The 22,539-nt window shown below is 44.9% G+C and overlaps 1 protein-coding gene across 3 annotated transcripts in view; it reads right to left on the reverse strand.

Moving 5' to 3' along the window:
- The window catches only part of myo16 (myosin XVI), a 1,004,680-nt gene that overhangs the window by 726,060 nt on the left and 256,081 nt on the right, over nt 1-22,539 (reverse strand). For all 3 annotated transcript variants that reach the window (XM_073043171.1, XM_073043172.1, XM_073043173.1), the window contains 2 exons: nt 19,614-19,757; nt 11,892-12,000 (listed from right to left, as the gene is read on the reverse strand). In XM_073043171.1, the coding sequence (XP_072899272.1) occupies nt 11,892-12,000; nt 19,614-19,757 (253 nt within the window). The remainder of the gene's footprint in view (nt 1-11,891; nt 12,001-19,613; nt 19,758-22,539) is intronic.

Raw genomic sequence — 22,539 nt, forward strand, 5'->3', positions numbered from 1 at the left:
ATAGAACCTGCTTTCATAGAACCCCTAACTAACAAATCCCCTATCACCATTGTGTGCCTCTTCTCCCCCATTCACTTCTGAGACACAGAGGCATACTCAGTGCCAGAGACCCGACCACTGTGATTTTTCTGTTTAATTATCCATCACCCCCAACAGTCTCCAAAGCGATATACCTGTCATTGAGAGGGATGGCCATAGGTGTGCTCTGCACTGGCTCGTTTACCCCTTTCCTCTTCCTGTCAGACATTTTCCTGTGTTCTATGCCTTGTATATGTTTATACATCTCTATATGTCCTATTTATCACCCTTCAACCTCTCAAATGATAGAAACATAGAAAACATACAGCACAATAAGGCCATTCGGCCCACAAAGCTGTGCCGAACATGTCCCTACTTTAGAACTACCTTGGCTTTAACCAAGCTCTCTATTTTTCTAAGCTCCATGTAGCCATCCAGGTGTCTCTTAAAAGACCGTATCATTTCCACCTCCACCACTGCCGCCGGCAGCCCATTCCATGCATTCACCACTCTCTGCGTAAAAAACTGACCCCTGACAACTCCACTATACCTACTTTCAAGCACCTTAAAACTATGCCCTCTCATGCTAGCCATTTCAGCCCTGGGGAAAAGCCTCTGAATATCCACACGATCAATGCCTCTCATTATCTTGTACACCTCTAGCAAGTCACCTCTCATCCTCCGTCACTCCAAGGAGAAAAGGCCAAGTTCATTCAACCACCTGCCCCAATCCAGGCAACATCCTTGTAAATCTCCGCTGCACCCCTTCTATGGTTTTCACATCCTTCCTAGAGTGAGGTGATCATAAATGAGCACAGTATTCCAAGTGGGGTCTGAGCAGGGTCCTATATAGCTGCAACATTACCTCTTGGCTCTTGAACTCAATCCCACAATTGATAAAGGCTAATGTGCCGTGTGCCTTCTTAACCATACAGTCAACTAGTGTAGTCAACTGGAGTTCATCTAGTTCCAGCTCCAGCTTCTTAACACAGATTGTTAAAAGCTGCAGCTGGATGCACATCTCACAGTTGTAGTCATCTGAGACACTGGAGGTCTTCCTGCCTTCCCGTGTCCCACAAGAGGAGCATGCCACTATCCTGCCTGATATCTCTGCTGAGGCATTATAAAGAAGGGAAAAAAAACTTAACCTAGAGCTTTTCTTTTCTTTGTTTTCTCTGACTGAAGCCTCTCTTCGCTGAAGCCTTGAAGAGCTAAAGCCTCACGCTCACCACTCTGACTCTGTCTACTCAGATGGCAGTCACTGTGATGATGGCAATTGTGCTGCCCCTGCCTTCCTTTAATTTGTTCTAGCTAACCAGTTCCAACTGCTGATTGGTTGCTGGTCAAATCTCTATTACAGTGGGTTAAATCCCCTCCTCTCAAACTTCCCATGTCCGGATTGGTCACTGGTCAACGATCAATTATGTTGCGTGATCCACTGCTCCCTTTACCTACTTGGGCAGTGGACCTGAGTGAAATCCCCTCCTCTGACGTCTGGATTGTTCACTGGTCAAAGCTCTATTACTGTATTGTGGAATTACCTTTCTAAAGGACTGCAATGGTTCAAGAACTTGTCTCACTGCCATTTTCTGAAGCATAATTAGGGACGAGCAGTAAATGATAGCCTTGTTAGTGATATCCACAATAAAAAAAAATAAAATCATGGATATTTAGAAAGGATCCATTCAATATGTCAATGGAATCCAAAACTAAGCTACTTTGGCTTCTCCCATTCTCCAGAATATTCCCATAAGAGCAAGAGAGAAATAAGCATAGTATATTTTCATTTGATTTAGAGAGTCATTCCAGTCCCTTCAGCTGTGCTGCCCAGCAGTCCCTGACAATCCTAGTTAACCCTAAACTAATAACAGGGCAATTTGCAATGACCTATTAACTTTTTTGGTACAGCTTTAGACTGTGGGAACAAACCGGAACACTCAGAGAAAACCCACACATTTCCCAACGAGGTCATTCAGAGACTCCTTATGGAGGACACCAGGATTAGTTTATTCTTTTACTTACAGGTATGTGCAAAATAGTCCTTTTCAGACCTTTGAGCTGCACTGCCAGCAACCTCCAATTTAACCCTAGCCTAATCACAAGACAACTTACAATGGCCAATTAACCTACTAACACAGTCTTTGGATTGTAGGATGAAACCAGATCACCTAGAGGAAACACACACAGTTACAGCGAGAATGTACGAAATTCTTATGGAGGATGCCCTGACTGAACTCTGAACTAAGCTGTAATAGCATCGCGCTAGCCACTTCACTACCATTGCTCCCAGACAGTCCCTCGTGCATACCGTTATTTGATAAGATTATGTTCTGCTTTCTCCTTAGTGCCACTTTTCTTCACAGACCTGATGTCTCTATTTTCCCTAAATATCTAAAAATCGCAACTCAATAATGTCTGAGTGCCCTTTTTCTGTTTGTGTGATTCTGTTTGTATATCGGCTTACTGCAATTTTCCCAATCATAGAAAAAATAATTTATAAATTTACTTTGCAATGACATTAAAATTTCAATGTAGCAACACAATGTTCAATGTTCAAATGTTGGTATTTCAATTACAGATTTCTAAGAAAGGTAGAATGCCAAGATCAGAGCATTCCTAACTCACTATATTTCATCAACAGAAGAGTTAGTATATCTGTGAGATGCAGAAAAATATTCGAAGTATTCAACAGAAGATGATTGCACTTATTCTGGAATCATGATATAAATCGTCAGTCCCTAATGCCAGCGGAATCCCAATCTGTTCAAGTGCTTGTCCTGATTTATGTATCCTGACATTTCAAAATTCAATGTTTAATGATTTAATCTTCACATTAAATCATCATCAGCATATATATCCCCCAAAGCAAAAACATTCAAAGTCAGCAGCTATATAAGTTTATGTTTCAAAACCTGCAGAAATGGGTCATAAACACGAGGAAGTCTGCAGATGCTGGAAATCCAAAGCAACTCACACAAAACACTGGAGGAACTCAACAGGTCAAGGAGCACCTATGGAAAAGAGTAAACAGTTGACATTTAGGGCCAAAACCCTTCTTCAGGAGTCAATATGGGTCATTATCGTTTACATATTAGCAATGAATTTGAGGATGGCAGAGCCTCTTGAAATAAACAACTGAAACCCCCTTTTACTAGGTGTCTCCAGAAACACGGCTGGTTAGCTCCTTGCTAACAACCCAATGGACTCAACAGTACGAAAACCACCTTTCTCAAACTACATATGTCTACGGTCGACGTGACTTGGGCCCCACCAGACCAGGAGAGCTGAGATGTTTCAGCCATTTGCACCCTAATCTGAACGAATGGTGTGTAAATGCTGCCCACTTGCAATTATCTGTCAGCAAGAAATAGATCATACAGTGTATACAATTATAAGAAATATGTATTTATGAATGTCACTTAATCAAACAGTTATTAAAGAAGAAAGGAAAAAAGGAAGAAAAAAATAAAAGGGCCTAATATAATTGAAACAGTCAAAAGTGCACAAAGTGGGAGTTCAGATCTTCTGGAGGTGTCCACGTACTCGTGGCGCCCACTCCAATATTCTGACTAATGATAGAGTTTTCCATCTTAGACTCCATTGAATCACGTGTTCCAGTTGGATTGAATCCTACTGCCAGTTCTCTCGATCATCTTATCTCTCCATCTCCCATCAAAAAGAAAGACCTCGTCCCTTTTAGTGTCTGTCACAAAACCTCTCCACCCAGTTTTCTCTCCAATTCTACCATCCTGATTGGCTGTCCTGACATCCCTAAACCGAACATCAGAACTCCTTTAACAGTAACCCAAACACTACCAGCTGAACACATTGCTTCTACATAAAACTATTAAATGAAATAATCTACAGCATTAGCTGTAAAATCTTAACCAAAAAAAGTCATGTCCTCGTAACTTTGAAATTTACCAATCCATCATTAAAGTTTTCAAAGGAATTTAGTGATGTTAGGACCTCCAATCCATTTGTAAATGGTAGTGACATATCTCACTAGGGGGATAGATGCAACACTCTATTCTCCCGGTGCATCATATGCCAGCCTATCTGGGGGTTTCCTGACTCTCTATGACCTCCTGATCCCATCTTCTGCTTTTTCAGCCTCAAGCACCCCTTGAGATCTTCACTGTCTATTTGGAGATGCCTCCCCCTGTCCATTACTCAAGCTTTCGGCAACTCAGATTCCCCAGTCACTTGATGGCGCTCAGCTGCATCCCCAATTACAGTGGAGTCCAGCTTCCCTCTTCCCTTCATTATCTATCATTCAGTCTGCTTGTCCCCCCTCCCCCAAAGTCCCCACTACCTTTGTATCAGTGTGGGGAGGTTCAGAAATTTCTTCATCAAATTATTGGGAAGTTTGCAAAAGTTAATGTATACCACACCCTACTTCCTCATCCTCTGAGTCCATTCAACATTCAGTGGCTGGGTCCCCTTTCAGGTCTCTCCACTGACTGTCCCACTTTGGGGCAGAGTCCTCATACTAGGTCAGAGCCCATGTCAGGCTCTGAGTCAATACATATTTCCTGCCCTAGAGGTAAAAGGTGATCCTGATGGAGAGTTTTGGCAGGCCCATTCCCATTTTCTGGCTTCACCCGGAAAACTGACACATTTGGCATCCGACTTTCCATTACATAAGGCTTAACCACCCAGTAGTCAGCCAACTTATGCTTCCCTGGTGGCCCCAAATTTGTTATTAGAACTCTGTTTCCAGGCATCAGTTGGGAAAACCTTTTGATCATATTTCCTGTTTCCTTGATTCTGCTTGGTAGCAGAGACCTCTGGTAGTTCATAATCCTTTTGCAGTTTCTTCCTCATGTCAGACACATGTTTAGATAGATCTTCTATGGCAAGTTCTTCACCAGTCCCAAAGCAGAGGTCTACAGGCAATCTTGCTTCACACCCAAACACCAAATAGTATCCAATAGCTTCATTCTATGTACAGTTGTAGCAGTGGACCAGATGTCTAATATGCTGACTCCACTTGTTCTTCTTGCTGATCTCCAGCATTCCAAACATGTCTCGTAATGTCTGGTCAAACCTCTCAGGCTGGGGATTACCCTGAGGGTGATAAGACATAGTCCTCAACTTCTTGACTCCAAGCATGCCCAGTAACTCATGTATGAGCCTATTCTCGAAATCCCTTCTCTGATCATTGTGTACTCATCCTGGAAGGCCATAATGAACAAAATACTTCTCCCATAACACTTTGGCCACAATGGACACCTTCTGGTCCTTTGTAGGTGTAGTAATAACCAAGACATTCTCAGTGTTGCTGGAATCAGGCTCTATAGAGAGGAAATCCATGCATAGCAAATCAAGTGGCCTCGCATTCTGTAAATGGGAGAAGGGACTGACCCTCATAGGCAGCGTTTTCTTCCAAGTGCATCAAATGCATGACCTATAGTACTCAAGAGGAAGGAGATGTTCGCCAGAAAGAACTATAGTCTGAAAATCTGTGAATTCAGATGAATCAAGGATAGCAGAAGCAGACAGATCTTTGTTCTTGCCATGAGGGAGGAGGTGCAGGCTGCCATTTTATGAAGAGATTGTTTTGTGAGTTGATTGCTAAGCTTGATCAGTGTTTTAAAGTTGACACAATGATGCCTCAAGTAATCTGCTGAACTAGGGATCATTTCCAAATAAGAGGTTATTTATGAGGTGTTCTTTGGTTGGATATAACATGCATGTTTTTGTCTGCTGGAGTCTTAGTCTGTTTTGCGTGATTCAAGCTGGATGCTGATTGAGAGTAAATTACTAATTGTCATTTGCTGGGAAGAAGACAATAAATGGATGCTGGCCTACAGCAGAGCCAATAAAAAGATGTTAAAAGTCAGACACATGATCTACAGCGAAAGACACTGGAATGTGATATTTGAATTGATAAAGAGTTAATATAAAAGCCAACGCTTCAAGTGTGCTGATGGGGGTGATCAACAATCGAGAATATGATTGGCTGCCAGTGACCAGTGGTATTCCACAGGGGTCTGGGCTGGGACCGCTTCTTTAAATGTTATATGTCAATGACTTGGATGAAGAAATTGATGGCTTTATGGACTAGTTTGCAAATGATGCAAAGATTATGTGGAGAGGCAGGTAGTGCTGAGGAAGTAGAGAAGCTACAGAAGGACTTAAACGGATTAGGAGAATGGACCAAGAAATGGCAGATGGAATACAGTGTCTGTAAGTGTATGGCCATGCACATTGGAGAGGAAATAAAAGTGCAGTCTATTTTCTGAACAAAGAGAAAATTCAAAAATCTGAGGTGCAAAGGGACTTGGAAGTCTTTGTGTAGGATTCCCTAAAGGTTAATTTGCAGGTTGAGTAGGTAGTGAGGAGGGCAAATATCATATTCATTTTCAGTGGATTAGAATATAAAAGCAAAGACGTAATATTATGTCTTTATAAGGCTCTAGTGAGACCTCATTTGGAGTATGCTGAGCCATTTTGGGCCCTTTATTTAAGAAAGGATACATTGACATTGAAGAGTACTCAAAGGAAATTGACAGAAATGATTTCTGGATTGAAAGGTTTATCATACGATGATCATTTCATGGCTTTGGGCCTGTACTCACTGGAATTTGGAAGAATGAGAGTGATGTCATTGAAACCTATCTAATGTTGAAAGGACTCGGTAGAGTAGATTTGGAGATGATGCTTCCTATAGTGGGGGAGTTTAAGGCCAGAGGACACAGCCCCAGGATAGAGGGACGTCCATTTAGAACTGAGACAAGGAGGAATCTCTTTAACCAGAAATTGGTGAATATGTGGAATTCATTGTTACAGGTGGCTGTGGAAAACAAGTCATTGGGTATATTTAAGGCAGAGTTTGATAGATTCTTGATTGGTCCGGGCATGAAGGGTTATGGGGAGAAGGCAGGAGATTGGGGATAAGAGGGATATAGATCAGCCACTATGAAATGGCGGAGCAGTCTCAATGGGCCCAGTGGCTAATTCTGCTCCTATATCTTATTTAAGTGCCATCTGGACAGGCATCTGAATGAACAAGGCACAGAGAATTAATACAGGTAAGTGAGATTAGTACAGATAGTTAGGATTTGCATCCCGGGGAAGCTGAGATAAAGGGGCTGCTTCAATGATGTACATTCTATGTCCCTATAACATGTAGTTATCAGAAGGGAAGGAGATTGCAGATCATGAAATAGCATGTAGTTTGTAGAATCAGTATGCAAGAAAATCTCATCAACTTGTGGCATTTTGATTTAGTTGTACTTTTTAAGAGATAGAAAAAGACGAAAAGTCATTGCACTTTAATAAAGATGTAACCCATATGCTGATTGCTAACAAATGCCACTCCCCAAACCGAATTAAATGTCATATCCATGCACTCATTGTCAAATTTGTTCATTTTGAATGAGATTAAACAGCAAATTTATATGAGAAGCAGACCTAAGTAAATAACTGAGAGGTACAATCTCAGATTTATGAAGGAAGCAAAGCTAGAAAAGAGGATGCTTTCATAGGGCTGTAAGGCAAATTTAATCATTGTAATTATGTTAATTGTAGCAAATAATAAACTACTTTCATTGAACAACGCTGGACAACCAAAGCCATTTCTGTAACAAATTTATCAAGGTGAATCACACTTCCTTTCATAATACTGAGAGAAATCATTATATTTGTTGATTGCTAACCAAAAAATGACAATATATCAATATAAACACAGATTCTTAGATGGCACCTTCTACAGAATTGTAATTGCTCTCTTTGTAAGTGACTTAAAACCTTTGTGGACATATGTCATTTCACATAATGATAATCCATATGCCTTCTTGGTTTCAGCAAAACTAATGATTTTATGCTTGTTGCCATAGATCTTGAATAATGTTTTTTTTATTTGCCATCAACACAACCAGAAGCCATTATGGTTAATGAGGAAACAGATGTTAATGCTGACAAATTGCTGCTGTGAGGTTTATCTTCTGCATGTAATGATGATGATAGTCAGCCAGAACTTATGAGATTTGCCACTTCCATTGTTTCAGTAAATGTCTTCAGTGCTGAAATGTGAGATTTTTACCTAATGTTGGAGAAAGGGCAATTCTAGAGAGCTTGCTGCAGCGATGTTTCAAGAGTATGAAACAAGAATGATTTGGATTTATGTCATGCTTTTATGGACCTTAAAATGCCATGCGTGACTTAACAACAAGCTAAATTTCTATGGAAAGATGTTACAGTTGGGTTCCTTAAGGTTGTTATAGCCAGGGGTGGTAGTGTGGACAAGCTCCGACTACCTATTAAATGGTCCCAATGGTGTGCATCTCCAATAGCCTCTGACAGCCAAGTCCAGTTCCAGGTCTTCACATGTAGCTTAGGTAGTAAGCATGCAGAACTATTCCTCCTGACAGAAGACGGAGTAAAGGTGAATTAAAGGCGCCTTAAAACCAGTCACTTCAGGCAGATGGGGCTCATCAGCCGTGGTTGGCAGCTCATCTAGGAGAAGGAGAACTCTGATCTGCCTTGCAGCTACACCAACCCATGTAGAAGGCTTTGGGAGTAATCCCCTGAGGAAAAGTCCAGAGCAGTAGTTGCTAAGGCCACTACGTTGAGTTCAAAACTGATTAGCAACTCCTGATACTATCAAACTTAGCCTCCCTCCAATTTAGAATCTCAACCCCAGTACCAGACATATCCTTCTCCAGAATAATCTTGAAATTAATGGCATTTTTATCACAAAGTGTTCTGCTACACGAACTTCTGTTACCTGCCCTGTCTCGTTCCCTAGTAGGAGATCTAGTATTACACTCTCTCTAGTTGGGACCTCTATGTACTGTTTGAAGAAACTTTCCTGATCATGTTTGACAAACTCCATCCCATCCAGTCCTTTTACAATATGGTGATCCCAGTCAATATGGGGAAAGTTAAAATCAGTGACTATCACAAACTTATGTTTCTTGCAACAATATGTGATCTCTACAAGGAGTTTGAGGAGATTTAGTAAGTCACCAAAGACTCTAGCAAATTTCTACACATAGACCATGGTATATGTTCTGATTGGCTGCATCACGTCTACTATGGAGGCACCATGCACAGAATCATAAAGGACATTGGAGGTTGCAGACTCAGACACCACCACACGCCTCTCCACCACTGGTCATTTTCAAAAAGCCGTGCCTCAAGAAAGTGCCATCCTTCACAACGGTCCAAGAGATGATGAACTCTACCTCAGTGTTCCTCTTTTGCACTACTTGTTTATTGTAACATGGTAATTTGCTCCTCCTGCAGTGTACGATGCTACAGATCAAATTTCACAACTTATGTCAGCAGCAATAAATATTCTGACTCTGAGGGGCCTGAGGCAAAGGTCTGGCAGAAAACCCACCAGGGAAAGAATGGTGGAGACTCGGTATATTTGATAACAGTCTGACATTGTGAGTACTTTCTGTTGTAAAAGCCATCTGAGGCTTTAACATGAATGCCTCACTATGCCAAGAATGGAGATAACCTCAACAGGAAATGAAAAGCAGTTATCACTGCTGGAAGGATTACTTCAAAGACTTCCATAAATGTGACTCCATCCTTGCCGTGAAGTGCACAAATTCTATCTCACAGGAATATATTGAAACCAAGCTATGTTGCCAATTCTGATGAACAAGAGTTGAAAATGTCGTACTGTAACTGCAAAAATAACAAGGCACCCCCAGTGAATCTAAAACTTGGCAATAAAGTGCTTCAGTCACAGATCTACACTCTTATTTTCTATAATCAGGATGAGGAAGATATCTCAAGTGTCACTGGAGATTCCATAATTTGACTACAGTTAGAAAAGACATAGGTTTAATTTTGGTACAGCAGAAATGGTGCATTGGGAAAGTCATCATCAGCTTCCTTCCTAGACATCTCCAAGTGGCAGAGGAGCTGTGTCTTGAATTACAGCATGCATTCCTTTCACCTTGTGGGCATTCATAAACAATGAACTTCATTGATGCTTACTAGTTCTTCCATTGCAATTGTTAATGGGTAACATCAATTTAATTATGACATAATAGAATTCTGCTCACATTTTGTGATTAACTCAACTCAAATTTACAGCACCTATTACATAAAAATCCATTGAGGATCAATATCGAGGAAATCAAATAAACTGTACAATGAAGGGATGACAGTATGAGCCATGGAGGTTCATTGCAGATTTTAAAACTAATCTTATACAATGTCTTTAAGGTTTTGGCATTTGCATAGGGCATGTTCATGCTTTGCAAAGGAATTTGCTCTCTACAAATTGATTGCTACATTTCCTAGAATTTAGACATTTCTGGATATCTTGATTTCTTGAAAGGAATTTCTTTCTTTTTTCCTCATAAGCCTACTGTTGCAATGAGTGAAGGAAGTGAACCCAAGTGTAGGACACAGGCATGGAGATTCAGTTTGTATGCTTACACGGGCATAAACGCCGAACAGCAAACCAGAGGAATTTTGACACGGAACCCTGATATGGAGCCTTGACACGGAGCCTTAACACAGAGCCTCAACTCAGAGGGACAAATTCTCATAGGCAGACCTTGAAACTGGAGCGCAACTTAGAACAAACGGTTCTAAGTGGTCGGGAAACGTAGTTATCACACAGGAATAAGACTAACGAACTGGCGACTAATGGTTGTGACACCAGGGTTCTTGTACTGCATTCTTGGTGGAAACCAGGTGTGCCATCATCAAAGAGAATAGGAAGCAATTGGGGACTTAATGATCGGGACCATGGCATAATCAAAGAAAATTAGGAGCAAGATAGGGAAGGAATGATCGGGACCATGACACCTACATATTGTTGCAAATATAGTTTACCTTAATGAGTTTTGAAAATAAATGTTAAATATTTAAATCTTTAAAGCATTTTATTTTCCGGTGGTAATACAATTTACAAGTCTGCCACATCTTGGGAAATGATTTAAGCCAATTAGGTCAAGATAGATTTAAAAATACAGTGTATTCCAATTAATTAGGCCACATTGGGACCAGTATATTTTACCCAATCAGCTGAAGTTTCATGGAAATATTTAAGAAGATATAAAAAGGCAAACTGCCATTTAATTGAGGAATAATTTATGTTTTTAAATGAAATACAGTAAGTATTTAAATAAAGTACAGAACAAGTTAAAACACTACCTATACTACAGTACTATAAAGCTATGTATTAGTTCTTAATAATTATCAGCGGAGAAACTCTGCCGTGTTCTTTTGATTGACTGTAAATGAACAAACTCAGCACAGATGCCTAGTGCAGATAACAGAATGCCATTGTACACACTTCTGATGATTGCATCCTCCAAATCTCCATTTTCATTGTAACATTTGAGACGAGTGTCAATACTTTCAAATTCTTTATAGTTACTGACTTGTTGAAGTAGTGAAATTGTTTCATTTTCACTGCCATCATACTACCATTACTGCGTGACCAAATAAAACTACTCTTCTTTGACCCCTTCAGCAAACAAAGATCCTAGTAAAATGTTCATACCTTATGTAATCCATTTATAAACACATCTGCTTGCCAATCAGTATTGTGGGTAAATATATATAAAACATTAACAATGGTAAGCCAGGAACATGCATACAAAACAGGGCAGGGGTGGGATGTAAATTCCTGAGCATGGCAGTTACTGCATTGTTTTAAATATGAAGTGGTTGGACAAAACTAATTTTACTTATTAATATTAACCCAATATTATTTATTCACTGGTTTTCTCTCATGACTGATCTCTCTGTATTAGATTCCAAAATTATGCCAGCTAAAACAAATTTAAAAAGTAAATGGTTCACAACTAGTAAAGAATTATTCCAACAGAAAACTAATCTTAAGTTTTAAATGTGTCTAGGACTTTGGCTGAATTGATGTAATAATGTACCATTATCTTCTAGATGTCGAAGTAGGATGAAACTTGTTTCTGTGCCTTCTATAGCATAATCCAATGAAATATGTCCATTAACATCTTGGAGTAAAACATTAGCTCCAGCCTGAAAAAATAACATGAAAGAAAAATTATCAAACTACATATAACTTTATTTCTGATATGAAAATACACATAAAGTATAATCTTTTTTATGCTAATTCTATGCATATTTTTTTACAATTTCTTCTAATAAGACAGTAGTCTTGGCCTCATGCAATGGAATTTCCTTATGACAGTGTAGCGATGTACTACATACAGAGCAAGAGACAACGACACGCAGTCGGTAAATCATTTCGAGACTAGTTTATTCAAACTTCGTGGCGCTGGTATTTAATCCCTAGCGCCCGCCCTCTCCGGGCAGAAATGATGTCAGAGGTGCATTACCAAAGTCTCCCCCTGCGCGCTGGCTATTTGTGAGCCGGTTCGCCTGCGCAGAAAGTGGGTCGCCACATAACACCCCCCCAGAAACGGTGATACACCCCCCAATGTGCACAGTCTGGATCAGCCTCTGTTTGGGAGGTCTGCCTCTACACCGCGGTGCCTGAACCTCGACCGGCTGTGCCAGGTCCACATGGGCTGGTTTGAGTCGGTCCACCGTGAAAACCTCCTCTTTCCCCCCAATGTCCAGAACGTACGTGGACCCGTTGTTGTTGATCACCTTGAACGGCCCCTCGTACGGCCGCTGTAGCGGTGCCCGGTGTCCGCCCCTTCGTACAAACACAAACTTACAGTTCTGCAGGTCTTTGGGTACATGGGTTGGGGTCCGTCCGTGCTGTGAAGTCGGTACGGGGGCCAGGTTGCTGAGCCTTTCACATAGCCTGTCCAGGACTGCTGCGGGTTCTTCCTCTTGCCCCCTTGGGGCTGGTATGAACTCTCCTGGGACGGCCAGGGATGCGCCGTACACCAACTCAGCCAACGAGGCGTGCAGATCCTCTTTGGGCGCCATGCGGATTCCAAGCAGGACCCAGGGAAGCTCGTCCACCCAGTTAGGTCCTCTCAGACGGGCCCTGAGAGCCAACTTTAAGTGACGGTGGAAGCGTTCCACTAGTCTGTTCGACTGTGGGTGGTAGGCAGTTGTGTAGTGTAGCTGCGTTCCCAACAGGCTGGCCACAGCCGACCACAGGCTGGAGGTGAACTGGGCGCCTCTGTCGGAGGTAATGTGGGCTGGTATCCCGAATCGTGCTACTCAGGTTGCAATCAGTGCTCGGGCGCAGGAATCAGCAGATGTGTCGGTGAGTGGGACCGCCTCTGGCCACCTCGTGAACCGGTCTACCATAGTTAGGAGGTACCACACTCCTCGGGACACTGGTAGGGGGCCCACGATATCCACGTGAATGTGGTCGAACCTCCGGTGGGTGGGTTCGAACTGCTGCGGTGGGGCTTTAGTGTGCCGCTGCACCTTGGCTGTTTGGCACTGCGCGCACGTTCTGGCCCATTCACTGACCTGCTTGCAAAGTCTGTGCCACGCAAACTTGCTGGAGACCAGCCGGACGGTTATCCTGATAGATGGGTGCACCAAACCGTGTATGGAGTTGAAAACTGGCCGCCTCCAGGCTGCTGGGACGATGGGGCAAGGTTGGCCGGTAGCCACGTCGCACAGGAGGGCCCTCTCACCTGAGCCTACGAGAAAGTCCTGCAGCTGCAAACCCGAGACTGCGGTACTGTAGCTGGGTATCTCATTGTCTGTCTGCTGCGCCTCTGGCAGTGCTGCGTAGTCCACCCCCAGGGACAGGGCCTGGACAGCTGGTCTGGAGAGTGCATCCGCCACGACGTTGTCCTTTCCCGAGACATGCTGGATGTCCATTGTGTACTCGGAGATGTAGGACAGATGTCGCTGCTGGCGAGCCGACCAGGGATTGGACACCTTCGTGAATGCAAAGGTCAACGGTTTGTCGTCCGTGAATGCAGTGAATGGCCTGCCTTCTAAGAAGTACCTGAAATGCCGGATTGCCAGATACAGTGCCAACAGCTCCTGGTCGAAAGCACTGTACTTGAGTTCGGGTGGTCGTAGGTGCATGCTGAAGAACATCAGGGGTTGCCAGCGCCCCTCGATGAGTTGCTCCAGCACCCCACCGACAGCTGTGTCGGATGCATCCACCGTGAGGGCGGTCGGAACGTCCGTTCTGGGGTGCACCAGCATCGCGGCATCTGCCAAGGCTTCCTTGGCTTTAACGAAAGTGGCCGCGGCCTCCTCGTCCCAAGTAATGTCCTTGCCTTTACTCGACATCAGGGTGTACAAAGGGCACATGATACGGGCTGCTGAGGGGAGGAAACGGTGGTAGAAGTTCACCATACCAACGAACTCCTGCAGGCCTTTGACCGTGTTGGGCCGGGCAAAGTGGCGGATCGCGTCTACCTTGGTGGGCAGAGGTGTTGCCCCGTCTTTGGTAATCCTGTGGCCCAGGAAGTCGATAGTATCGAGACTGAACTGGCATTTGGCCGGGTTGATTGTGAGGCCGAAATCATTCAAGCGGGAGTAGAGCTGGCGGAGGTGGGACAGATGCTCCTGAGGACTACTGCTGGCCAAATATGGCCAAGTATGTCGTCCAAATAGATGAACGCAAAGTCCAGGTCACGTCCCACCACATCCATTAGCTGCTGGAACGTCTGTGCGGCATTCTTCAGGCTGAACGGCATTCGGAGGAACTCGAACAAGCCGAACGGGGTGATGAGTGCTGTTTTGGGGATGTCTTCAGGGTGCACCGGGATTTGATGGTATCCCCGGATGAGGTCTACTTTGGAAAAGATTTTTGCTCCGTGCAGGTTTGCTGCAAAGTCCTGTATGTGCGGCACAGGGTAGTGGTCTGGAGTTGTAGCCTCGTTCAGTCTGTGCTGGTCGCCGCATGATCTCCAGCCCCTGGCTGCTTTGGGCACCATGTGCAGGGGGGACGCCCATGGGCTGTCGGACCTCCGTACGATCCCCAATTCCTCCATCCTCTTGAACTCCTCCTTCGCCAGGTGGAGCTTTTCCGGGGGGGAGCCTTCATGCGCAGGCATGGAGGGGTGGTCCCTGGGTCGGAATGTGGTGCTGTACCCCGTGTCTGGGCATGGCTGCCGTGAACTGTGGCGCCAGAATCGATGGGAAGTAACATCGAATGCACGTCAATTCCGCCAGGATTCTGGTGAATTTGTTGTCCGACAGCGTGATGCAGTCCAGGTGTGGGGCCGGCAACTTGGCTTCACCCAGGGAGAACGTTTGGAAAGTCTCGGCATGTACCAGTCTTTTCCCTTACAAGTCGACCAGCGGCTGGTGCCGAACTCCAGCTGCACTGTGCGGGAGCCATAGGTCCGTATTGTGCTGCCGTTTGCGGCCCTCAGGGTGGGTCCTGGCTTCCTGTTGTGGGTGTCGTACCCCGTCGGGGGCAAGTCGCTGATTTCCGCTCTGGTGTTGACCAAGAAGCAGCGTCCTGACTGTTTGTCCCAGACGTACAAGAGGCTGTCCTGGTGGCCGGCCACCATTGTCATTAGCGGCAGCTGGCCCTTGTAGGGCGGGCGACAACGGTGGGCTTCTGTGCCCCACCGCTGGTGGTAGAAACACCACTGTTCACTGTCCTCCTCACTCCTGCCTCTGTGTTGTGTGCGCCCCCCTGCCAGGCCTGGTCTGGTCTGCTGTTGGGCGCGTGGCCTGGTAATCTGACCGACAGATGCCACGATCTCCCTCTTGGCTTTCCACAGCACATCTGCCTGGGCCGCCACCTTCCGGGAGTCGCTGAAATCTGCGTCGGCCAGCAGCAGATGTATGTCCTCTGGCAGTTGTTCTAGGAACTCTTGCTCGAACATGAGGCAGGGCTTGTGTCCATCAGCCAGGGCCAGCATCTCGTTCATCAATGCTGACGGCAGTCTGTCTCCCAAACCGTCCAGGTGAAGCAGGCGGGCACCCCGCTCACGCCGTGAGAGGCCAAAGGTCCCAATGAGCAGTGCTTTGAATGCTTCATATTTGCCTTCTTCCGGGGGCGACTGTATGCAATCCGCACCCTAAGTGGCGTCTCCTGGTCAAGGGCACTCACCACGTGGTATTAACACATGGAATCAGAGGATATCTGCCGAATCTGGAACTGGGCTTCTGCTTGGCTAAACCACACGCGTGGTCGCAGTGTCCAGAAAGTCGGCAGTTTTAGCGAAACTGCGTGAACAGATGAAGAGTCGGTCATCTTTGGTCCAAATCCCGTTTGGACCGTCGGGGTCACCAATGTAGCGATGTGCTACATACAGAGCTAGAGACAACGACACGCAGTCGGTAAATTGTTTCGAGAATAGTTTATTCAAACTTTGCGGCGCTGACATTTAAATCCCTAGCGCCCACCCTCTCTGGGCAGAAATAACGTCAGAGGTGCATTACCAAAGTCTCCCCCCGCACACTGGCTATTTGTGAGCAGGTTCACCTGCGCAGGAAGTGGGTCGTCACAACAGCTTCTTTGGGAATAGAAAAATATATGCATGAAGTGTGGCTAACTGTATGTATTGCAACAGTGCTGGGCAGCTGTACAGTAAAGATATTTTGCAACCCACAATTTTAGAAAAATCCAGATTAAGATTTAAAATAATCTCTACAAGGTTTCCTTACACTACAAACGTCTCCAGAAAGGAGGATGACATCATCTGATTTCCTAATTGCATGCTGTACTTGCATCCAAACTTTTGACATTTCATTGGGAAGAGTTTAACATTTATTAATCCATTTGCAAAAAAATGCATTGCTTTCCATTTTATCTACCAATAATTTGATGTTTTCCCACACCAGTTGCCACTTGTATCTAATCAATTAACTGGTTATGTTGTGGTGGCCCGCACACGTGGGACTCGAACCACCATCGGGAGCCGCGGGCAGACATGTGGTAGCGTGTTTGGAACTACCCACTCAGGGCGGACCTTCCAGGGACAGTTTGACGTCACGTCCGCCCTGTGGGTCGCAGGGGCTCATGGGAGGGGAGATTTAAGAGCGTGATTTTGAATCAGTAAAGGCATTCTGAGTTCGGCTTTCTCTGCCTCTGTGTGTTTCTTTAGTAGCGCATTGCACGCGACTACATTGGTGACCCCGACTTTCCAGATGGCATCTGGAGCCAGCGACTCAGCGACCAGCCATGAGTTTGAGCAACTCGCACAGTGCGGTCTCTCTGAAACTCCCGATTTTCTGGGCCACTCAGCCCCACGTTGGTTCGAGCAGGCTGAGGCCCAGTTCAATATCAGAGACGTTACAGCCGACACCACGTGGTACTACTACGTGGTCAGCATGCTCGACCAGGAGACGGCAGGTCGGAACATTGACTTCCTACGCCAGCCACCAACGGAGGACAGGTACACTAAGCTTAAGGCGCTCCTGATCTGTACCTTCGGACTCTCCCGCCGCGAACGGATCGTGCGGCTCCTACACATGGACAGCCTGGGTGATCACACGCCATCCGAGCTCATGAACGATATGCTGGTGCTCATGGACGGCCTTAAGCCGTGCCTTTTATTTGAACAGTTGTTCCTTGAGCAAATGCCAGAGGACATTCGCCTCCTCCTCACGAGTGAGGATTTCAGCGACCCACACAGGGTCGCGGCTAAAGCAGACATCCTTTGGCAGAGCAAGCAACATGGAATAGCCTCCATTGGCTTAGCCGTGATTGCACGCCCCAAAGCCCAGGCCCCGCAACCGAAGCCGTCGAGATTCATGGGGGAAAAAGACGAAAGTTCGGAACAATGGTGTTTCTATCACCAAAGATGGGGCTCAGGCACGCGCCGTTGCCGTCCACCATGTGCTTTTCCGGGAAACGCCGGGGCCAGTCGTCGCTAATGGCTACCACGGCTGGCCACCGAGACAGCCTCCTGTACCTCTGGGACCGACACTCCGGGCGGCACTTCCTGGTAGACACCGGGGCCGAAGTCAGCGTACTACCCCCCTCAAACATGGACACTCGTAACGCAGTCCCAGGCCCCGAACTCACCGCTGCAAATGGCCCGCGAACTATCTCACTGCATTTCCGGGTCCAGCCATTTCACTTGGACTTTCACGTTGGCAGCGGTGTCACAGCCACTACTAGGGGCAGATTTCCTATGAGCCAACTGCCTCCTGGTCGACCTAAAAGGCCGGCGTTTGGTCCACGCCGAGACATTCCAGACTTTCCAGCTCGGAGAAGCCAAGCTACCGGCCCTCCACCTGGATTCCATGACCCTCTTGGGTAACGAATTCGCCAGGGTGTTGGTGGAATTCCCCTCCATAATCACCCCACAGTTCTCCACGGCCAACCCCAAGCACAACCTGCAGCACCACATCCCCACGCAAGGACCGTCACTGCACACCCGAGCACACAGGCTCCCACCCGACAAGCTCCACCTCGCCAAGGAGGAGTTCCGTAAGATGGAAGAGCTGGGGATCGTACACCGCTCAGACAGCCCGTGAGCATCCCTGCTGCACATGGTGTTCAAGTCTGCAGGAGGATGGAGGCCCTGCGGAGACTACAGAAGGCTCACCTACACCACAACCGCCGACAGATACCCGGTACCCCACATCCAGGACTTCACAGCGAACCTGCACGGAGCGACCATCATCTCAAAAATCGACCTGGTCAGAGGATACCATCAGATCCCAGTTCATCCCAACAATGTGCCCAAGACAGCTCTCATCACCCCGTTCGGCTTGTTCGAATTCCTGAGGATGCCTTTCAGTCTCAAGAATGTAGCCCAAACTTTCCAAAAGCTCATGGACTCTGTGGGACGTGCCCTGGATTTCGTTTTCATTTACTTGGATGATATCCTGATGGCCAGCAGTTCGCATCAAGAGCACATGGTACATTTGCGCCAGCTCTGCCAACGCCTGAGTGACCACGGATTTTAACCCTTTTCCCCTTCCTGACTGCCACCCAGTTTCCTACATTCTGCACCTTGGGTGTAGCTACCTCTCTATATATCTTATCTATCACCCTCTCAGCCTCCCAAATGATCTAGAGTACATGCAGTTTCAGCTCCAACTCCTTAACAAGGAGTGTTAGAAGCTGCCACTGGATGCACGTCTCATTGGTGTCAGGGGTACTGGAATTCTCCCTGTCTTCCCCCATACCACAAGAGGAATATTCCACTATCCTGCCTGTCACCTCTAATATTCCAAACTGAGCAACTATAAAGAAGGAAAAGCAATAAATAGTGAAGGAGAAAAAAATTCTACCTGCAGCTTTTTTGCCTTCTCTCACTCAAGGCCCTCCTCACTGAAGCCTCAAAGAGCTAAAGCCTCTAAAACCTCACTTTAACTTTGGACACTCCTACGATGGCCGCTCCACCACTCTTGCCTCTGCCTTACTTTAATTTCTTCTTGACAATCAATCCCAAATGCTGATTGGCTCTGCTCAAAGCACCAAACTGCCTTTTCTACTCAATCTCTGAACCTGAGTGAACTAAATCTTCTCAGGTTTCCAAACTCCAATTGGACACTACTCAAAGCCTTAATTTTCAGTGAGACACTGAAGAGGCACACTAAGCTCCAAAGAGTTGTTCTGCACAATGGCAATGCACCATTATGCTAGAAGTCTCCATTTAATATGTTCTCACAGAAAGAGAAATAATTGATTGAAATCCAGTTATCTCAAAAAAGGTCAGACGATCATGGCTGAAAGAGGACATCTTAAAATTGAACAGAAAAAATTCTTTTACTATGTCATTTCTGTGATATCCTGATGTTTGGAAAAGAGCATTAGTACTTACCAACATGAGAAGCAGAACAATATCAGGATTATCACAAGCACATGCCACATGCAGTGAGGTCCACAAGTCTTCATCCTGATGATTGACATTTACTCCCTTTTCAATCAGAATCTCTGCAGCAAACATGTTGCCGTATCGAGCACACTGTTCAAAGGAGAGGTAGCATATTAGAAAATATTTTTCAGTTCTTCCCAAACGACACCAATTTGATAAATGTATGAACACCTAACATCCACCTCATAATATTTCCATTTAATGGGTCCAAGTATGTATATTTTTACAATAATACTATTGGGGTGTAATAATAACAGTGCTGTCATGATTGGAGATTTTAATTTCCCAAATATCGATTGGCATCTCCCTAAAGTGAGGAGTTTAGATGAGGTGGAGTTTGTTAGGTGTGTTCAGGAAAGTTTCTTGCCACAATATGTAGATAAGCCTACAAGAGGAGAGGCTGTACATGATTTGGTATTGGGAAATGAACCTGGTCAGGGGTCAAATCTCTCAGTGGGAGAAAATTTTGGAGATAGTGATCACTATGATCATAATTCTATCTCCTTTACAATAGCATTGGAGAGAGATAGGAACAGATAACTTAGAAAAGCATTTAATTGGAGTAAGGGGAATTATGAGGCTATCAGGCAGGAAGCTGGAAGCTTAAATTGGAAATAGATGTTCTCAGGGAAAAGTACTGAAGGAATGTGGCAAATGTTCAGGGAATATTTATGTGGAGTTCAGCATAGGTACGTTCCAATGAGACAGGGAAGTTATGGTAGGGTATAGGAACCATAGTGTACAAATGCTGTAATAAGTCTTGTCAAGATGAAAAAGATCAGAGAGCTAGGTAATGTTAGAGATCTAGAAGAGTATATGGCTAACAGTAAGGAGCTTAAGAAGGAAATTAGCAGAGCCAGAAGGGGCCATGAGAAGGCCTCGGCAGGCAGGTTTAAGGAAAACCCCAAGGCATTCTACAATTATGTGAGGAGCAGGAGGATAAGACGTGAAAGAATAGGACCTATCAAGTGTGACAGTGGGAAAGTGTGTATGAAGTGGTTCATTTTGGTAGGTCAAATATGATGGCAGAATATAGTGTTATTGGTAAGACTCTTGGCAGTGTGGAGGATCAGAGGGATCTTGGGGTCCCAGTCCATAGGACACTCAAAGCAGCTGTGCAGGTTGACTCTGTGGTTAAGAAGGTGTATGGTGTATTGGCCTTCATCAATTGTGGAATTGAATTTAGGAGCTGAAAGGTAATGTTGCTGCTATATAGGACCCTGGTGAGACCCCACTTGGAGCACCGTGCTCAGTTCTGGTCACCTCACTACAGGAAGGATGTGGAATCCTTACAAAGGGTGCAGAGGAGATTTACAAGGATGTTGCCTGGATTGGGGAGCATGCCTTATGAGAATAGGTTGACTGAACTCGGCCTTTTCTCCTTGGAGAGACAGAGAATGAGAGATGACCTGATAGAGGTATATAAGATGATGAGAGGCATTGATCGTGTGGATAGTCAGAGGCTACATCACAGGTTTAAGGTGATTGAGAGTAGGTACAGAGGAGATGTCAGGGGTAAGCTTTTTACTCAGAGAGTGGTGAGTGCATGGTATGGGCTTCCGGCAACAGTGGTGGAGGCGGATACGATAGGGTCTTTTAACAGACTTTTGGATAGGTACATGGAGCTTAGAAAAATAGAGGGCTATGGGTAAACCTAGTAATTTCTAAGGTAGGGACATGTTTGGTACAACTTTGTGGGCCGAAGAGCCTGTATTGTGCTGTAGGTTTTCTATGTTTCTATTTTAAACTGAGGTGATACGTGGAACATCCAGCAAGTCTGTCCTAAACACACGAGATTTCAGATATGTCATACTGAGGGATTACAATCAGACGAACTAATCTGATTCATCAAAAATTAACCAGTTATCTTGAAGAAGAAATACTTTACCTCATACATCTGTCAGAGCATTGCTGACAGCAGAACTACATTGCAGGCATGATTAAAAACCAGAAATGCTTACATTCATGGAAGAAACTGAGCTAACATGAAAAGGAAGATTTCTACCCTGCCTGTCCCTGGTAGCCCTCCACTCCATCCTGTAAGCTTCAATGAAATATTGTTTAAATTTCCTCAGTAACAAATCAAATTCTTAAATTTAGAACTCTGTGGCTAAATGAAAAAAAAATTAATTTAATGAAAAAAATGTGGAAAATACAACAGATGTCCATGTAACATTTTCAAGAAACACCTGGATGTTACAATACTTAACAAAGTAAAATACTGTACATTACCTGTAAGTTCAGTGGAAAGCAAGCCAGGTAATCTAACACTGGTGGTAAGGAAATTCCGGTGCACAGAATTGATCTGCGCTTGGAAAAGCAGGGATTGATCAGAGATAGTTAGCACAGTTGGTGGGAGATTATGTATCATCTATGGAAATGAAGAAATGGTCGACGTTTTGGCTCAAGACCCTTCATCAGGACTGGAAAAAGCAGGGAGTAGAAGTCAGAATAAGAAGATATGGGGAGGAGAAAGGGCACTGAGTCTGGTGCTGTGACTGGAGACAGGTGAAGAGGACTGCAGTGGTGATGGGAGATTCCGTAGTCAGAGGAACAGAGACAAGATTCTGTGGGCGGATACAGACACCCAGATGGTATGTTGCCTCCCTGTGCCAGGGTAAGGGATGTCTCATATCGAGTCTGATGGCATTCTAAAAGGGGAGTGTAACCAGCCAGAACTCTTGGTACATGTGGGCACCAAGGGCATAAGTAGGAAAATCGAGGAGCTCCTAAAAAAGGATTTTAGGGATCTAAGTAAGAATAGGATGTTAGGTAGATGAATGTGTGGCTAAGGAACTGGTGCAGGGGGAAGGGTTTCAATTTTCTGGATCATTGGGATCTCTTCTAGGAAGGTACGACCTGTACAAAAGGG

This window comes from Hemitrygon akajei, chromosome 4 (genome assembly GCF_048418815.1).
Source record: "Hemitrygon akajei chromosome 4, sHemAka1.3, whole genome shotgun sequence".
Lineage (NCBI taxonomy): Eukaryota > Metazoa > Chordata > Chondrichthyes > Myliobatiformes > Dasyatidae > Hemitrygon > Hemitrygon akajei.